Here is a 19,192-nt window from a genome sequence, read left to right on the forward strand (position 1 = left end):
GCCACTTCCATAGCGATGAACTTCTATCAATGCCCTCTATTATCAAAGTATTATCTTTTGAATACTTAAAGCCGAATGAGACTAAGCCCATCCATTTGGCAACTAAAAACATTCCACTTAGAATTCCTGAAGTTACTTTGGGTACACTCATCTTGAAAGTAGAACTTGACCTGTTTAGTTTTAATATCCAATGAAATGGCGAAGTACAAAACTCTTTGGAAATGCAGTTAGTTAATGGAATGTTAAGAGATCTCTGGCATCATCCATCACCTGTCAAAAGTATACAGAATATATATGGAAAGTAATAACTACTATTGGGAGGGACAACTTTAAATAGTTAATAAGATACATTTATCAAATTATATCCATTTTAGCTTCTACAACAACAAAAGATACAATAATGTGCTAATATTTAAATTCATTTTTGATACAATTACACACATTACTACACAATCGTTTAAAATAAGATGATGTTAACTTATACTAAATCATTCCCATTACAGTTTGTACTATAAAAACCATATAGCTTAATATTCCAGATAAAATTACAAGGAAAAACTCTTTGGAAACCTCAAAAAGACCCAAGGGACGAACCTTAAACTCATTAAGAGTCAAGTGTGTGACGTAGATTTCCACCTGCGACCAAATGAAATAATGTTATTAATAGCTAAATACAAGTGAAGTAATATATAATCTTACAGTTTTGTTCCAACTTTGCGAATCGCCGGCAAAAAAGATGTCTAAAGTGAGCTCCCGAATGTTTTTAAGCTGATTTTTAGTTTCATGTATGACTAAAATTTGAACAAATATTTCGATAGTGATTTTTATTACGAAAAACCACTGCCAAAGCGTAAAAAACTCCAAATCTATTATCATTCGGGTAGAGCACATGACTATAAAATAAAGTTTGTTTGCTAAACCGAAAAATATATAAACATTAGCTATGCTTTGCAGTGAAAGTGCAACATTACAAATATCACAGAAAATATTCATAATCCTTTTTAGTCTCTGATGGGGCTTATATATGGGTTTTAGGTTACCCATTTGAGATAGGAACTCGGAATATAAAATTTTTCTAACTTCGTTATACAAAACCCCCAAACTAAGATACCAAATAAAGCTGATGCGTATTACCGCAGTACTTGCAATAGCTGTATAGGCATCACAACCGCATAATACAAGTGATTTTAATTTAAGTAAGTTCCAAGGATATATGGACAATATATTTATGGTTTCGTCAACTTGATAAACGCCAAATAAAAAAATCAGCAGAAACTCTCGACTGCCGCCAAGTCCAGTTATTTTCCTGCCAGCCAAGGATCTCACCCGATTGAAAAGGTATAGATATTGGTTGATTAACTTTATAACCTCCGGTCCATGGAAAATCTGTAGATAGATCATCCAATAATAACTTGGCACCGTGAGAGCAAAACATGCAAACTGTAGAGCTTGATGTGGTTTCTCTCTCGTCAAAACCCAATGAACAAAAATATAGTTGCCAATGCAATAAGGCACAATTCGTAGGATAATGGTTAGCCACTTCCACCACGAACGATTTTCACCAACTTCTTCCACTGCTAGAGCATTATCTTTTGATTTCTTAAAGCGAAAGAAAACCAAGCCCAAGCATCGGGCGAAAAGAAACCAAACTCGTAGAATTTTAGCGTTAATTTCAGGTATACTAATCATCTTTTCAAAAGAGAACTTTACAGCTAGACTTTCAATTTGGATTGGTATGGATTCCAAATACCTATAGTTGACGTTTTTTAACTTTTGGAACGATCTTTAGTTCCTTTGACAGTGACAAATGACTTCATTAATAAGCTGTCAAAAAGATATATTCCCTTGGCTTGGACTTTAATTAAATTACCACACTGTATTGGCTTATTATTAGAATATTACAATTTTCCTTTCATTTTCCATATTTAAAGACATTTTTTTTTGTACTTCTTTAAGCTGAATTCCCAACATCTCAATAACAAGGCAACACGTTCCCATTTTAAGATCACGTTTCTCAGATCTACGAATACTTATAGAGTGGCCCTTCATTCCAAGACCCTTACTTTAAAGTTGGCCAGCTCATCTCTTACTTTTGCTTTTGATTCACACGCTCACGATCAGTCGCTGACTATGGGATGCGATCCTGTGGCTCTAAGCTTGCTCCTCTAAAAAGGCAATGTAAATGACGCCCCCATTTCATGCTGTACGTGATCTTCCCATACAATATCTTCGGCTCAACATCTTCACTGTCCTATCCGAAAACTGAGAACGATTACAGCAGGCATCGCACAGCGAGATCTTTCGAGTCTGTCAAGCAGGGAATCCCCTCCCTGCGTTCACCCACGCTTCCCCTCTCTGGGAGTTCGCCTTTGTCTGACATTTGAAAAGAATTTTCACGTTGTATGATTTATTTTTTTCCTCATCTTCTTTATTTTCTGTCCGTTTTTTTGGTTTTTTTCTTCTCTTTTTTTTTTTTTTTTTGAGGGCAATTACAGTAACCACGCTTGGGCACGTACATTTTCCGGCATTGTACGAAAATTGTGGGAACAATCAACGAAATAAACAAAAGTGCTTTGCATGTCGTTGATTTGGCCAGCAAATTACTCTGACTTGGCCAACAACTGAAATTGCTATAGCAACAAAGGCAGCAGCAACAGCATCAACAGCAGTCGGAAAATAAGACTATCTTATCGAAGACGAAGTCTCGAATACCTCACGCCTCTGACTCAGATATTATGATTATTTTTCACTTTAAGATCATCAAGAAAACAAAAATATGGGAATTACTAATTAAATAGAAAGGCTACTATTTGGTATTGCTGAATATATCTTTTAATACCGAAATGGATATATTTAGGATTATATTATGGCTTTGTATCTATAGTAAAATAATAAATGAATCGAAGATTATTGTACTATGATCAAGGGTCTGGAGTTACTTTCATGCATTTTAGTATCTACTAGATATATAATGATCATAATTATAATCTTCAATTAGGTAGTTCTAGAAATGAGATATAGAATACATAAAGATCTTCCTGATCACTACATTCTATGCTATAGCATGACAGTCCCCCAATAAAAACCAATAATCCCTTATCTTGAAAGGGTATAAAGCCAATGATCCGAATCGAGTTGGGGCCAAGGAGACGATGCAAAGCCACAAGTTGGTCAGAAGATTAGAGCAGCTCCACTGTACTCCTCATTTTTTCCCCTTTATTTGACCTCACGGCATCTGGCTAAACTGAAGGAAAAAGCGAGATACATGATCACAGAACGAGATGGGTGTAGGGAGTAGGGGTACTCACTTCAGGGCTGATTGATTTCAATTTCAGCTACATACATATGTATGAATGTACAAATTATATGGCCTTGGCTCGCTTTTCACGCTTTTCCAGACATTGCACCCCACTCGACTGCAGCCACTGACATTAATGGTGATTAATGCGAAAACGGAATGCAATTAAATTCCGCCGTTTGGCCGTGCCATAAATTATTGTGATTTAGCAATGAACAAAAAGTCAAATAAAATGTGAAAGCCAGAAGGCATAGAATAACAATACTTACAGTAAATCAACACCCTGTATTCAATTTATATTTTCAGTTTTCTTTTTTTTAAAGGCACTAGTTTAACCAAACCGTTATGGCAGAAAGAGAAGACAACACATCGACGTCATAAATTTTGCTTTTCAGCTTTGAATTTATTGGGTGGTGAGTGCAAAAAAAAGATCGCGAATTGCGGCCAACGCGACTTTGCCGAGAGTACAAACACCTCTGCCAAGCTCCCTATTCACCTCTCTCTCAGCCTCTCCCGCACAGTAAGCGCACAATGGCGGTCGAGGTAATAGCACTAGGTATTTGTATTGAACAAAAAATAACGAAAAAAGGGAATAAAATAAATATTTATAACACACATAAAAATGTTAAAGAGTATATAATTTTATCACTTATGAAAATGTATTTAATTTTTACACTTCGTCGTGTTTGAATATATGTAACAATTTATACGAGTGCAATGTAAAATAAATTGAACCATTCTATAGAGCACATAAAATACTTAAAATATTTAAATGCCATGACAACTTCCAATTTATTTTATAGTTTACGAGCCTATTTAACAACTATGATATTTGGCATACACACGAGAACGTCGCAGTTTATTGATATCACCTTGAGTGCTATTATTTTAACCACAATTGTACGAGTGAGCTCTGTTGCGTTACGTGAATGCGTGTGAGTGTGTATATGTGATTGCGATGCGAGTGCAGAGCCATTAAAATCTTGAAATTGCATGCTAATAACCGTACCAGGCCGCTAGTTAAGTGGGCAAATATGTTGTACATGCTTGTTACTAAATGCAGAGCATGTAATTTGCCATTTCTGCCAGCAGTGCCATTATTATTGCATATTGCATTCTTGATTCGCTCAAGAGAGCAGTGCCAAATGCCTGAAAAAATAAAACCATAACGTCTAATGTCTAGAAACTGGACTCTATAGTACAGACATACATATGTATGTATGTATGAATGTATGTATGCATGTTTGTATCTAAGGGGAATTGATAATATATATCATTATTTTCATGCCCAACCTATTTACTCTTTCATGGGGTTTATATAGCCTATGAATGCCTTCAAGTTTTTCATGAAATCATTCCTAGAAAACTATTCCCTAAGAAATGTATGCCATTTACATCATGCAACTAATTTTACGTCCTTCTCTTGTAAAAAATTAATCACAAATCTATTGTTTCATTTCCTAATATACAAACAAATATTTCTGTAAGTTCGGCTTCCACATCCGTTAGATTTGTTGGATGATCATTGGGTAAATGAGGACGGTGGCCAGCATCAATCATCATCATGAAACGCCCAACGATCGTTTTTGTTTGCCGGAAGTCGCAGCCAATCTAATGTTAAGTGCCCACTCCACTCCACCAGATATAACACATATCTATCTCTATGTGTGTACATATATGTATGCATAGCACACAAATTACGGCTAGAAAGCATTTTCCGAAATGCCCGCAGGCAATCTACAGTACAGCCTCTCACGGGTGATTAGCGATGAAAACGAACGAAGGAAAATAGACTAATTGGAGAAGGTTCGACTTCCTTTTCCACTTCACGTCTTGATTGCATACCAAATGCAGAGGGCATTGAATGTAATTAGAACAGTGGAGACTCGAGAAAGGGAACGTGCGAGAAATGTATAAAAAATCCCAATAAGATCCACTTTAATGTCTTCGAAGAAATATCAGATTCCATTATCATCGAGACTTCACTGTCTGAGGAAACAATAGAGCGGCGCTTGTCTAATGGAGAAACTGTTGCATCCGCAGCTCGAGGGTCCAAAGCTGAGTCATTCCCATCAACTTATGGATCTCTATCTTTCTCCACTTAAGTGAGTTTGCTGGCCCAACTTTTCTTTACGCTTGAGAATAATCACGCCATCTTGGCCGAAAAGGGCCCCTGGAAACACACAGCCCGTCCCAAAGTAAGCAAATAAAAAGCTTTTAAATGTTTTTTGTTTTACATTTGTATTTTTAAGAGTTTTTTTAAGTTTTTGTTTTTTTCTTTCTACTGCTCTCTTCGCTTGAGAGGGGAGTACAGTAAAAAAGTTTTTTTTTTCAGCTTGCTTTTATAAGTTTTACAAAGTTTTTTAAGGAAATATACACAGTATTTGTTGTTAATTTTTTTTTTAGTTTTTCTTTTTTCATTTAGCTGCTTGGAGTTTGTTAATACTCCTTACAATATACACAGTTTGGTTGTTCAAAATAGTTAAGGGGGGAACTTATAGAGGGGGGATCATTATTTTGCCATAGTTACGAAATATTATACATAGACAGTACATACAATTTAAAATGTCACATCGATAATGTACATACAATAAATATGAGTGTGTTGAGTGTGTGTGTGTGGGTGTCTAGGGTGTATGGGTGTATGGGTGAATGGGTGTGTATGTTTGCATGTGGGCTAAGAAGAATTTTTAAATAATTTCAATTATAATTACATTTAGATAAACAAAATAATAAAATAGTTTTTTTGAGATCATGACACAAAGTAAATTGTAAATACTTTTGGCACACGCGTGCATCAGGACCCGAAAACACGCTGAGAACGCTTGAATTTGTTTGGATTTTTTGGGGGTTTAGAGTCTATATAATGGATGCATGGCGCCGTTGATCGCCTCTCTAAAATTAGCATTGCCTAATTACAATTTAATCTACTTTGTAAATACATACATATTCTGCGATCTAACATCTCAAGTCTTTCGCATTTTCACTACAATTTACGTATTGCCAATATATTACGATATAGTATAACGCCATGCATCCGGATATATTATTATAATTATTATTATTATTATTAATATTTTGCCTGTTTTTGGCCGTGCACGCGCGCCGATCTTTTCTGGTTTTCCTTTTCATATTTGTTGTTGTTTCTGATTGGCCTTTTCTTTCATCATAATTTTTCATGCAACAACACTTTTTTTTGGGACCTTCAAGTCTTGGTTAAAAACAAAAGTACAATGGGGGTACACCAAAAAAAAAAATAATAAACAAATTATTTTAGAAATTAAAATTACTTTTACAATAAATATCATATATTGCAATTGTTGTCATCCAAATCCTTCGAAAGTTACTGCTCCTTAGTGTTCAATTCGCTAGTATTGTTGTTGCTCTTGTTGTTGTTGCTGCTACAGATGATGATGTTGGTACTTTTAGATTTTGAAATTCCCTTGTTGGCCTTGCGAACGCGGTAAATGCCTGGAATGATAAGGAAAAACAAAGGTACAAAGTTAGTATTCGGTGTAGTAAGCAAAGGGAAATATATAATACCCTGTGACTAATCATAGTGAATAAAATAAAAAAATAAAAGTGCCAGCGTCATTTTTGACCTTCAGAAGGCAAAAGGGAAAGCATTGGCCAAGGTGCAGCGCGTCTAATTGGATGTACTAAATATATACACCGAATGCATACGTGTTTCTTTTCTCATGGGCAGCTTTCTTATCTGGCTGGCATTATGTATGCACACTTGTGCAAGCCAGCCCACCACTTATTTGTTTGTTTTAGTGAGTAAACCTGTACCTGGTCATCGACTGGCCGATATAATAAATGTCATGGCCACAGCGATAGCTGCAATCGAAAAAAGTGCAGCTGTATTGCGATCTATAGTCTAGTGTCTAGAGGAGGGGAGCTATAATCTTTAGCGAACGTTCGCCTCTGGCCAAATGGCTCATCAAAAACTTAATTGAACCAATTTCTATATGTAAAGAAGTTCTGATTCTATTGAAACTAATTAGTGGTAGGATCCTTTTATATCAGAGATCGAAACCAAACGAGATTTTTAAATATATATTACAGCAGTATCAACTTTTCATTAGAGAAATCAACCATCACTAAGAAAATTTCAACAGCACTGAGACTTCGAATTATTTTCAAGAGGTTATGAAATCCGTTTCCTTCAAGTCTTGAACATTTTTTCGAAATTCAATTTCACAAAATTGTGTAATATCAAAACTTTTTAGCTGCTCCAACTTGCTGATCTAAATCCAAACCTAACCACAAAGCCAATGAAAAACTAGTTTATCAAGCAAAACTGTTAGTCTGAGTTAGAGAAGTCTGACTGTACTTCTATCAAGCATCGAACACTGGCAGCTGCGGTTGCCTCATCACGTAAACCGCTAGAGCTTAGACGATCGCACAAAGACGCTCACCAAACCGCAGACACTGCGCAGTGACCTAAAAGCTGAAAAGCCGAACAACAGCAACAAAGGCGGGGGAATACAATAACAAGAAGGCCCCCAAGGCTAGCTTAGAAAGCCGAATACTTGGTCACACTTGCAATTTAAATTGTTCTATTTAGTATGACCACATTTTTAAATGTTTAAATTTTAAGTTAAGAATTGTTAAATGTTTAATTTTTTTATATTATCAACAATTTTTTTATAAAATATAGTATTTATATATTCAGAGATCTTAAAAATGTATAGTTTTCTGCAAGATAATGATAACTTTTTGCATAATATTTTAAAGTTTAACGAAGCTTGTAAAATTACTACACCCTTTCTTTTGGGGCGTTACAAACTAATGGCTAAAACTTAAAAGCCCCCAGAGAAAGAGAAGGGAAATCGCCTGGCAGCCAAAGAGTCGCGCTTCTGGCGATATAATCAAATGTACAGTTATAGAAAATTATAAGCCAGCGACAAAGAACGTCAAGCGAAACGGAGACGATCATCAAGAAAAAGGGGGAGGGAAAACGGGCAAAAAGAAATAAGAAAAAAACGAGCTCCCATTGTAAAAAGCGGGTGGGAAGAGTAAGCGGAAGAGAGAGGTCGGGGGAGTGCGTTTACCGTTATCATTATGAGCACGCAGCTCCAACTAGCATTCTATCTCTTTCTATCTTCTATCTCTGTATCCCCTTCTCGCTTGCACAACAACAAAACGCGTTTTGTTTACGAAATGTGTGTGGAGAGAGAGTCGGCGATGAAAACAGGAACGGCAACAAAGAATTCACATTATAAATATTTATGTGGGATCCCACGAGAGAGTTTCTGCATGCATAATTAAGAAACATAAATTTTAAAAGGAAATCACAAACATAACTGGCCATTTGGGGCGTGGCCCAGGCAAAACAAAAAAGTCACAAAAAAAACTAATAGACCGATAATGAGAAAACAGGGTTTTAAAATTTTGTAGATAAATAGATATCTAAACGGAATGCATCTCCAAAATAATATCGTGAAAAGTATCTTAAAGATCAACTCTTTTCAAAAAAGGTTTTTAAAAACCATTTAAAATGGAAAGATCTTAACCAAACTTGTATAGGAATATTTCCATTTTCTTTAAGTTTCTCATAAACTTAATGCGTAAAATGATCAATGGAGTGATCGTATCATAGAAAAAATTCCTTTCCGAATGTTGTCTGTGGATCCACAGTACAGTGGGGACCAAAACATGGAGAAAAAAAGTTGAACAGAGATAACAGAACTTTTGTCTAATTGATTTGTTTTTATTTTTTCCACTTTTGGGCCTGCCACAAGAGTACACAACACAACAAAAAACAACATTTGGCGCTGCTGTACTTACGCGATTTGCGCTTGCTTGTGTGTGTGACCTTCACGACGAGTTTTGAAAAACATCAACAACGTGCGTGCGTAGTACTACTACGCACAATAACACACACACATACGGAAAGCTTATCAGCGAAGACGACTAAAAATAAATACGAAAATAAGAAATTCGCGCCAAAACGCAAAAAAACATCATCAGCAGGCAGACAAACAGAGAGAGATACTGAGCGACAGAGATAGTGATATACAATGAGAGAGCGAGTAAGCGAAACATGCTCTCTTCGCTCTTTTGAAAAATTATAAATTTATATATGTATGTATGTATGCATGTGAGTGGGCTGACGTCGTCGTATAAGAGTGACGCCAATTGTTGTTGTTTTCCCCTGGTTGAGATTACGTTTGTCGTTGTGGGTGCGGCTTTACAACAACAAAAAGTGGGGAGCCCACCAATACCAGTAAACTCCATGTACAGTCACAGGCGTGTGCCAAGTAGTTGATTTTTTTCTTCTTGTTTTTGTTTCTCCTTGGAGAAACTGCAGCTAGCAACAACAATAACAACTAGAAAAATAAAAACCAGAAGGCGTTGGCGCTGATTTACATTTAATTGAGGCCTCTCAATTAATTGCCTTTGCATTTTACGCGTTTTTTTTTGTATTTTATATACTTTTGATTCGTTTTTAGCTGCAATCTAAAGAAAGAAAGATTTTTGGCGCGCGATTGTTATTCAACAGTTTTTATTTTGGCGTACAGTTTGTGTTGTTTAGCTTTTTGCGCTTTGACACACTGCCAAACCAAAGACAAACTGGCGACAGCTCTCTCTTTCTCCCTGGCGCTCGCACTCTCTCTTTCTGTTTCTCTGTTTGCCACGATATCAGCGCGATCGGAATATCAGCGCAAAAGTATGGCAGTCATAAATAACAATAAGCCGAAAAATTAAGAGGTACAGTCGAACTTCTATAAATTATTATAAAAAACTTATTACAAAACTGAAAACTATGTTTTCGCAGTCAAAAATATGTTTAAAAAACCTGGAAAACGGGTTTTCTGAGACTTTAAAACTCTGAAATACTCAAATTCATAGCAGTTGCTTTAAACAGAAAATGATTAATACTGCTCAAATTATTCATTTAAACTTTTCAGAAAATAATTTTATTAAAATAGTCATACTAAAATTTCAAAGATGCCTTTTTGTTGGATAAAAACTTAGGGGCCGTCTATTCCTAAATGCTTTTATTTATTTAGTTTTTTTAAAGCCTTTAAGAATCTTAAAACACGAATTTCACTTACAATAAAAACCCAAGTTTCGAGTTCCCCTTAACCAAGTCTAACTGTAGAAATGGCAAAACAATATTTCTCCGCCAGATTCTCCCCCTCAAAGAGTCAATAGAGAAAAATCGGACCCTGACATGCGGAATTGATAAAGAAGTCGGGGCTCCACGATGAAAGCGAAGTGTGAATAAAATATTCGTAACGTTTTCGTTTTACGTATCGTAAAATGGTTAGGAAACAGCCGAGTAAAATGGAACGGCGCAAAATAACAAACTTCTATCAAAACAAAAACCGAAAAACAAGATTTCGAAGTTGGTACGAAAAAAAAAATAAATACACAAAACGTGAAATGAATATGAAAGTTTGGAGAGGGTTGTGTGGGGGAGACGTGGGGGAACAGTGCCAAACAAACCGATAAAAAAGGGGCATTAACGGCACTTTAGCCACTCGAACTTCATAAACACACACATGAGAATGCATTTTGTGTGCACAGTTGTTGCAAATATTGATTTTAGCCCTTAGTGCAGTTAAATAATCAAACAAAACCAATAACTAATGAGAAACTTTAGAACCTCTATATTTTAGATAGTTTTCTTTTTAATGAAGGGTCAATCTATTAACTAAAAACTTGCAAGTTCCTAAGAATAAAATATAAAAATCAAAAACTTTCTATACACATTTTCACTCTTTCTCCGATATTTTCTCATTACTAAAAAAGAAATCCCTAACAAACGCACCTGAATGCAGCCAAAAAGAAACCAAACCGATAAAAATAGCCCAAAAAGAAGAGGGAAAAGCGGACAAGGACAAAGGAAGTGACAATAAGAATCAATGTACAAAGGGGAAAATACGAAATTAGGAAAATCTGAACACAGGGGTGGTTTTTTTTTGTCGACCAACGGAAAGAACTTCATAAGGGTGAAAAGAAGAGGAGAGTTCATTTGGGTTAAAGGACGAGCACAAAACAAGGACTGCAAGAGGAAGGAATAACGGAAGAAAGAAACCAAAATCAGGTGTCTGCTTATTGGACAATTATGTATAAAATAAAACAGAACATTTTCAGTAACTCTCCAAAATGTAATGCATAAAACAAAACTTCAAGGTAAATAAGGAAATGGATTTGAGATACTTTAAAAATTTTCGTTGGAGAAATCTAACAAATATTTAATTAAACAAAAGAGTATTTTCTTTTCTATCTATTCCTAAGTGTATCTTTAAGATATTTTCGTGCAAGACTTCAAGGTGTTTCTCGGCACTATAAATACCGCAAATAATCATGGGAAAAAACATACCTTTAAGGCCTTGTGGCTGCGTCGCATATGGCTTTTGGCCGTGCTGTCTCGTGCTGTTGGACAAATCTGCGGAGCTACTGATGTGGGTGCCATTCTTGAGGATCAGCTGAGCGCTGGAGGAGATCTGTGCGGCAGTCAGGGCCACGCCCGTTGGCTCTTGACTGATTGTTTTAGGATCGTATTCATCATCGGCATCGGCACTTGATATCGTGCGAATGGTTGGATAACGCATACCCCTAGGTGCACATTTATTAGAGGCATCCGCATCCGCATCGGGATCTGTGTTTGCATCCAGCTCCTGATCACGACGATCCTCTTGGAGAATATCTAAGCCGTAGCGCTCCTTCAGATACAATCTTGTGGAACGCTGTTCCTGGGCCAACAGCTGATCGATATCCGAATCACCGGGACTGGTATTAAAGAGATTGCGACGGATTCGCTTCTTTTCCGAGGCACTGGGTGGTGGGCGTGGCACTGGTAAGGCGAGTTGAAAGGCCAAACTGATCGGCGGACACATAAGGGCCATGGTTGCTGTTTGCTTTATTTGCCTGATTTTCGTTTTAAACTTTTAAATTTCTTCTTTTTTTTTGGTTTTTCTGGGTTGCTTGCAAGTATTTTACTCGCTTTTTTAGCTGCTTTACGCTTTCACTTGAACTTTCACAGAAACACTGCGCGAAATTTTACGAGCGTATTTTACTCATTGCAATTGCAGTTTCAATTGGTTTTCTACGGCTGGTTGAAATAATGATATGCTTTTTTTGTGTATGTTTTACGACTTTCACACGAGAGAGCGAGCGAAGTGCAGATAGTGTAGATACAAAACGACCGTACGAAGCGAAATTCGAAAGACGAATGAATGCTCAAAGCGGAATCTGCGCACAGGGAAACGTTAACAGTACGTACTGTTAGCTAACATACTCATTCGCTCAATATGAGCTGTTTAGCAATCGTTGTTCTCTCTTTAAATGTTAACCGGTCGCTTAACAGCGGGCGCTCTGGTGTTAAACGTAGCATGCGCTGTTTAGGCGGCGAGTGAGAGGTGACGCATGAAACAAAGAGAGGCTATTGTGGTGACGTCATAGATTGCACTAATATATTGGAAGAAAATAGTGAGTTTTAGCAAGCCCTTTGATACCTATTAATGTATTTAGCTCTTTTATTAGGTGTGAAACTTAAACAGATGGAAAATGTGGTATTATACTAATATAACGAGCGTCATCTGCACTTTTGTTTTTTAACAAAATTTGAAAAACTAAGCTTAATTTTTAAAGATTTTAGTGAGTTTAACTTTTATTTTTTCTTTTTTCTCGTATATAAGCGATCAAATTTGCGAGAAACACTTTTGTTTTTTATTTTTTGTACCCCAGATCAGTAAAAAACTGACTTGCTTACAAACAATCTGATCTTATGAATTCAAAGTAGTTTTCTGAGTATTTAAATAGCCTGATGACATCATAATCCCCCATGAAGTACACTAAAGAGTAGTTGGAATTAAGCTGCACCTTCTTAATGTATGCTTTACTGCAAGAGAGAAATACTAAATTCAAAGAGCGAAGTACCTGTTCTAAAGAGAGAGCTGTACCTTTAGAATTCTGCTTAATGTAGTTCCCCTACTTATGATAAATACTAGACTGGGACCTACGATATTGATTATTTACATGTAACAATTATGGAAAGTGAATCTGTTTTTCCTCAGTTTTGTTTTTCTTTTGAGTGCCAATTATAGGCCGTGTAAATACAATTAGTTATGCTAGACTCCGGGCTTGTTTTTGTTTGCCCCACACAAATACCAAGCTAAAACGCTAACTAACTGATAGGAGTATGTGTTAGCGCGTTTTTGGGCCCTAACTCAAGGTCAGACTGGGCCTCTTCATGCGGCATTAAACGGCCTAATTGGCCAGACGTGCCTAGAACAGAAAAAGGGGTAATATATATGTATGTATATAATTCCCTGGAATAATCTGTATAATAGAGAAGCTAAATATATATGCAAAAATATAACAAAAAAAAAACCACTTTCGCGCTCGCGGGGCAATTCAAGCGTGGTTCAAAATGAAAGTGAAAAGAGTTGAAAAACCGCATAGAAATGGAGGTAGGAAGTTGGTGTGTTGCCATTCTCCTATCAATGTGGGCCGCCAACACTCATTTCAATTTCCATTTCAATTTCAATAGTGCTGAGTCAGCCGAGAACCGGGAATTGACTGGGTTTTGGGTTATGCCACTTGGACCTGGACTGGAGCAGCAGCAGAAGCAGCAGCAGCAGCTGGTCTTGGGTAGTTGGGATCTTCAGAACCATTTCGTCTGGCCGGAGCGATTAGTCATTTTAAAGAGTGGCTCTGGACAAAGGCCGCGCCCAAAAGGATTGCGATTTATTATTGTTTTCAAGAGTACAGTGGTGACTCGCTAAGGGTACCAATGAGAAATGGGGGAATTAAAAAAACGTTGCAAAATTAATAACCATAAAAATATAATTATCCTTTATCAAAGTTTTTTGTAATCTTTCTAAATTCTGCGTACATTTTAATAGTTTTAAAAATCCCACTTACCTAGCATTCACTGTAGACATATGAAGATTGCTATCCCTTCCTTATATATATATCTTTTTTTTTTTGGCGCGATGTCCAAATTCGGATTGGCAACTACCTGCATGTGAGGTGATCGGGGGTTGAGGGTTGCGACCAGAGGTTTGGATGGGATCATCGGGTGGAATTGGTGGCACAGGTCGGCCTGGTCGTGGCTCTGACACCACTTCGAGTGTGTAAATCTCTATGCAAAAACCAACCCTCGCGCCAAAAACTATAAAATCGAGGCACTCGAAAAAAGGGGGAAGAAACAATGCAGTTGGAAAATGTGTTGCTAAAGTTGCTTAGATTCCCCTCTTTCATTGATTTTTCCTTTGAATTTTCCGAGCCACAGTTGCTGCGTCATTTCCACCGAAATGCGTTTCAGCCTTTTACTCATTTTGATTTCGTAGCTGCGCTGATTTATTTTACGAATTTGAATGCACGTCGTTGAGTGTATGGGCTTTGTATATTTTTATCTTGTAGATACTTTTTTGTTTTTCGTTTTTCCTTGGTACGTGTCTGGGTCTGCTGATGGGCTACTTTTCCGCCGTCACTTCCGTCGAATGCAGCTTGTCGGCGGAAAACTCAAGCTGTTTTTCCCCTGTCGTTCGGAAATTAGTTTATGGCCCACGTACCACGTAAACCCAGGGAATCTACAGAGAAGAATGAACCCAAGCCCAAACCCAAACCCAAACCCAAAACTGATCAATGGAACTGTCGCACGCGCTGCCCATGAGGTTAACTGCTGTTTTAGTGCCCAAAAAATGCTCGACGGCTGACGTCACGTTTGTCTAATTAATAAATGAGCTCATTAAAGAGTCCCCTTCCCCAGCTGTTTTTCTTTCATTTTTTGTTTTTACTGTTGCTGTGTGCAATGTGCAATATGGATTTGTGTTGCTCGCATTGCTCGTGGCAACAGAAACTGCAGATATATCGTACATATGTCTGTATCTGGTTGTGATTGAGTGAAATGTATCTAACAAGCGTGTACTTTGCTCTTCAGAATGTTATGCCAATATTATGGGGACTATTTAACCTTAATCAACAAATTTTTAGTTTGATTTTTCAAAGAAGTCTATGTACTCGTATATACCAAGTATGTATCTAAACAAGACTGAGAGAAATGCATCTAAAATGTGATTTAAAAGTTGCATATAACAAGTAGATTTTAATGGGGTGTTTTCAAACTTGTCATTTTTATTTTTATTATTTTTAAAGTTATCTTTAAGCGCTTTTGAAAATGAATATGTGATTGAGTATATGAAACTTCTAGTGGGAAGGGAATTCCCTTCTTCTCTTTCTTACAATGAGAAAAGGGGAATACATTGCGTTGTGACATTTTTATTTCAAAAATACTTATATAATTATAAGTAAAATTATAAATAACTTTGAAGCAAGTTTACATCAAATTTTTCAAATCATTTTAAACTAGAACCATTATTTGTTGTATTTTTCCATTTATTTATTTACAACTTCTTGCTTAAGGCTTACGCCAAAGAAACAGGTAAGAGAGCTCCTTTAACTATATTCTAATTATTTTATATGTTATATTTATTATACCTCTATGTAATAATAAGTTGGAAGTTATTAATCATAACCTTTTTGTAAACTTTCATAACATTTCATAAATGTATAACAAAGAAGTCTGTAAGTACGTAAACGTAAAAAGAATTCAATGCGTCATGGTTAGTGACTCATAATTAAGTAAAAAAGTCGAAGAAGGGACTAAAGACTACATATATATCCCATATCTACTCACTTCTCATAAAGCCAGACAAGTTTCTCCAATTACCTGAATTATCAATAATGATTATGGCTTTGTAAACACAGAAAACTAATGTTTATTTATTTTTAAACACAAGGAAACTCTACAATAGAAAGAGAGAAGAAATAAAGACTTAATAAATGGAAACAAATTTATAAGGGTGAATAAAAAACAGAAAATTGTAAGATTTTATACCATAAATAGTGGATAGCTATCCTTCAGGGTATATGATAATATGATAAGATAAAATATAGCAAAGACCTTAAAAGGGATTTGAAATGGATTTAAAGTGACTTTCCAATCATTCTCATCTCTGAAATCTCCCACAAACTTGGCTTATGACTACAAGTTAATATGAAAAATGTAACCTGTCCCACTGCAGTTGCTTTCCATTTTGCATTCATTTTTTTTGTTTTTGGTTTTTATTATTTTTTGAGGCATCTGTGAATTTTGCGCCAATTTCTGCGGCTGCTGCTGCTGCTGCTGCTGCTTCTGGTGCTCTGTGGATGTGGATATATAGGATGGATGTGGCAATGTGGATGCGGCTGCCCTCATCATTGGTGGCACACGGATACGAATACGAAATACGAATACGAGTGCCAGTAGTGGCAGTGCGAATACCTGCTGCTGGTAATTTTGAGCAAACATTTTTTGCGCCAAAAACCAAAACCTGAATCTGACACAGCCCGGTGCAATCGCCCTCTCTCTGCCCCGCCACCGGCCAGCGCTCCATATATCTCGATATCTTCCTTTCTCTCTTCCCGTTTCCGCACTTGAAATACATCCACAAATGCACTGAGAGAAGTTTGAGTACTATATATAGGATTTTATCTTGGGAGTTCATTAGCTTATCAGAGCCAAAAGCAAAAAGGTAACAGAAATATTCTTGAATTGCATTTCACATAATATAAGATACAAATTCCTTTCTCAACTTAACTTATATCTATTTACCTCCCATTAAACTGTATCTCTTTTTCTCTCAGTGCACTTCCACATCCTCACACGCGTTCTCGTATCTCGTTGAGCTGCTCAAGCTGGAACAAGTGCTTTGCTTTTTCCTTTCTTTTTTCTGTTTTCTTTTTTTTTTTTGAGCAGCAGCCCGAGAATCGGTGACGAGAGGAGGCAGCTTGGCTCAAAGAATTCTCGTTTTGAGCCGCCAAAAGTAACATCTGCTCCCCAAAAAGCATAGACAGTCCAGGAATTGTCGCTGTCCGCTTTAGGTTTCCTTTTTTTTGGCTTTTATTATGGCCTTGCCCAAAAAAAAAAGAAAACATTAAAAAGGGAGAGGGGAAAAAGGGTTGAGGTATGCGGTTTTCAGCTGGAAACTTGGCAGCTCAAATCAGGAACTTTCGGAGGGGCGATAAATGCGTATCAATTGGACTCTCGAGGGATAGAATTACACCTTTACAGTACTCGCCATTTATGGAGGTCTGTAATTAAGGTCAGGCACTGATTGTCCTCATTGTCTTTGATTGTGGTTTTGGTTTCTTTTACTTCCTTTATTGAAAAGGAAAATGAAAAGAAAGTTCTTGGGATAAAAGGTTTGTCTCTTTATGTAACTTAAGATCTATAAAAGATGTCTATTTTTATTGGATTTTAAAGGTTTTATCAAAGAATCAATGAATATATATGACGATTTTGAATATACGTTTATATTGGAAAAACATCTTTAACTTACTCTTTGTTGGAATGCCTTTGTATGTTTTAATCTTTGGTCAAAATACAAACTATAATGTGCTTTGTAAAATCATTCGTAATCTTTAGCAGGTCACACCTGTTATGTACCTAAGGTATGATCTGAAAAAGGTTACTCATAGTTTTCTTATCTTAATGCAATCTTTTTATCTTGAAACTATAACTTAAACTCCTACTGTGGAAGTATTGGCTGTACGATATATGGCTTACTTTTGTAATATAATAAAAAGTAATCATGAACATTTATCATCTTTCTTCCTCACCTAAAATGATTTACCTTTTTAAGGCACATGTTCTATACCTGCTTTAACTTAGTAACTTTATAGCTGTATCTACTATATAAACTATCTCTGATAACCCCCACGTAACCCTTATGATTCAGATTCTCTGAACGAGTATATAACTTCTACATTCCCCTTATAAATTGATCACCTTTAGACCTAAACCCACACTCCTGTCTTCATAATGTTTTCTCGACCGGGTCGCCGAGTGCTAATTTGCTTCATTTATCTTTCCTGGTTTCGGACGGACAACTTGCCTTTATATATATATAGTATTACCCCCTGCTCACCCCTCCACCACCGACAAACCAAAATGCAGTACAATTACTCGACGTGACTCCGAGGCGCTTAATTGCAGGCAATTCGAGTTCTGGCTCTGGATTTTCCACTCTTTCTCTTGTGTTTTTCTTTTTTATTTTTGTATCTTGAAAGTCTGTCGTCGACTGCCCCGTAATAAATCTCACGAGCCTCCAATTGCAAGAGAGTGTCCAGTTCTAAGCGCTGGACATAATAGATAACCCCCGACTCGTAATAGAGGCTACACCCAGATCTCGGGTTCTCTCGAGGAGAGTTTGAGTTTTCCCTTGGCTTTCGCCCAGCTGTCGGCGATCGTGTGACTGGACTGACTGGCTGAGTGGGCCAACGGGAAAGCTAATGTCTTGACCATCACGACCACCTCAACCACTCGCTCTGACCGAGATCATAATTCAGAGGGAAACCTAAGACAAATCGCATGTGTAAATTTTGCTACTGAAGTGGGTCGTGGGCATAAATCAAAAACGGTGGGTCACTTTAGCTATGCCTCGGTGGTTTATGTTGCTGCGTTGCATGCAACACGCCAGCTTGTAGAGTTGAATGTTGTAAGTTGAAGTCGCGATTTGTTAGTTTCTCAAGTTGACCCACTAGCGGAGTATCTGGGTGTGTGAGTCCGCCATCTCGGGCCGTTACTTTTCACACCCAAACTGGTTGCTAAGGCGAAAACTAGGCGACAATTGTAGCTGCCGCAAAGGGGTTGGGGTGGGGGATTGCAGAGAGAAAAATAAGGGGGGAGTTTTATAGTATATTTTGGACTATTCTATGAGAGTAATATCTGTTTTTACCATCTTGAAGAGACTTTTTTAATTATCAGAATTAAAGTGGCTTTAATCTGAAGTCTTTTTGAGTATCTTTAGGTTACATTTTCGTTTGAAAACTCAACGAAAACCTTCTCTTTTTTTATAATACAAAAAATAAATATAATATCCCCTCCTT

General features: G+C 36.9%; 1 protein-coding gene across 1 annotated transcript; it reads right to left on the bottom strand.

The window, feature by feature from the left end:
• Positions 1-5,520: 5,520 nt before the first annotated feature.
• LOC108109519 (gliolectin) lies at positions 5,521-12,497 on the bottom strand. The gene is made up of 2 exons (XM_017218073.2): positions 11,637-12,497; positions 5,521-6,769 (listed from the first exon to the last, which is right to left on the bottom strand). Exons 1-2 carry the CDS (start codon positions 12,160-12,162, stop codon positions 6,642-6,644), a joined length of 654 nt encoding a protein of 217 aa, XP_017073562.1. The 5' UTR covers positions 12,163-12,497; the 3' UTR covers positions 5,521-6,641.
• Positions 12,498-19,192: the final 6,695 nt, after the last annotated feature.

Source organism: Drosophila eugracilis, unplaced genomic scaffold (genome assembly GCF_018153835.1).
Source record: "Drosophila eugracilis isolate 14026-0451.02 unplaced genomic scaffold, ASM1815383v1 contig_47, whole genome shotgun sequence".
Lineage (NCBI taxonomy): Eukaryota > Metazoa > Arthropoda > Insecta > Diptera > Drosophilidae > Drosophila > Drosophila eugracilis.

Bases quoted from the DNA above. Each gene is read 5' to 3' on its own strand.
- LOC108109519 (XM_017218073.2), bottom strand. From the start codon at position 12,162: ATGGCCCTTATGTGTCCGCCGATCAGTTTGGCCTTTCAACTCGCCTTA. The intron at 6,770-11,636 runs GTATGTTTTTTC...TTATCATTCCAG, and splicing joins GCAGCCACAAGGCCTTAAAG to GCATTTACCGCGTTCGCAAG.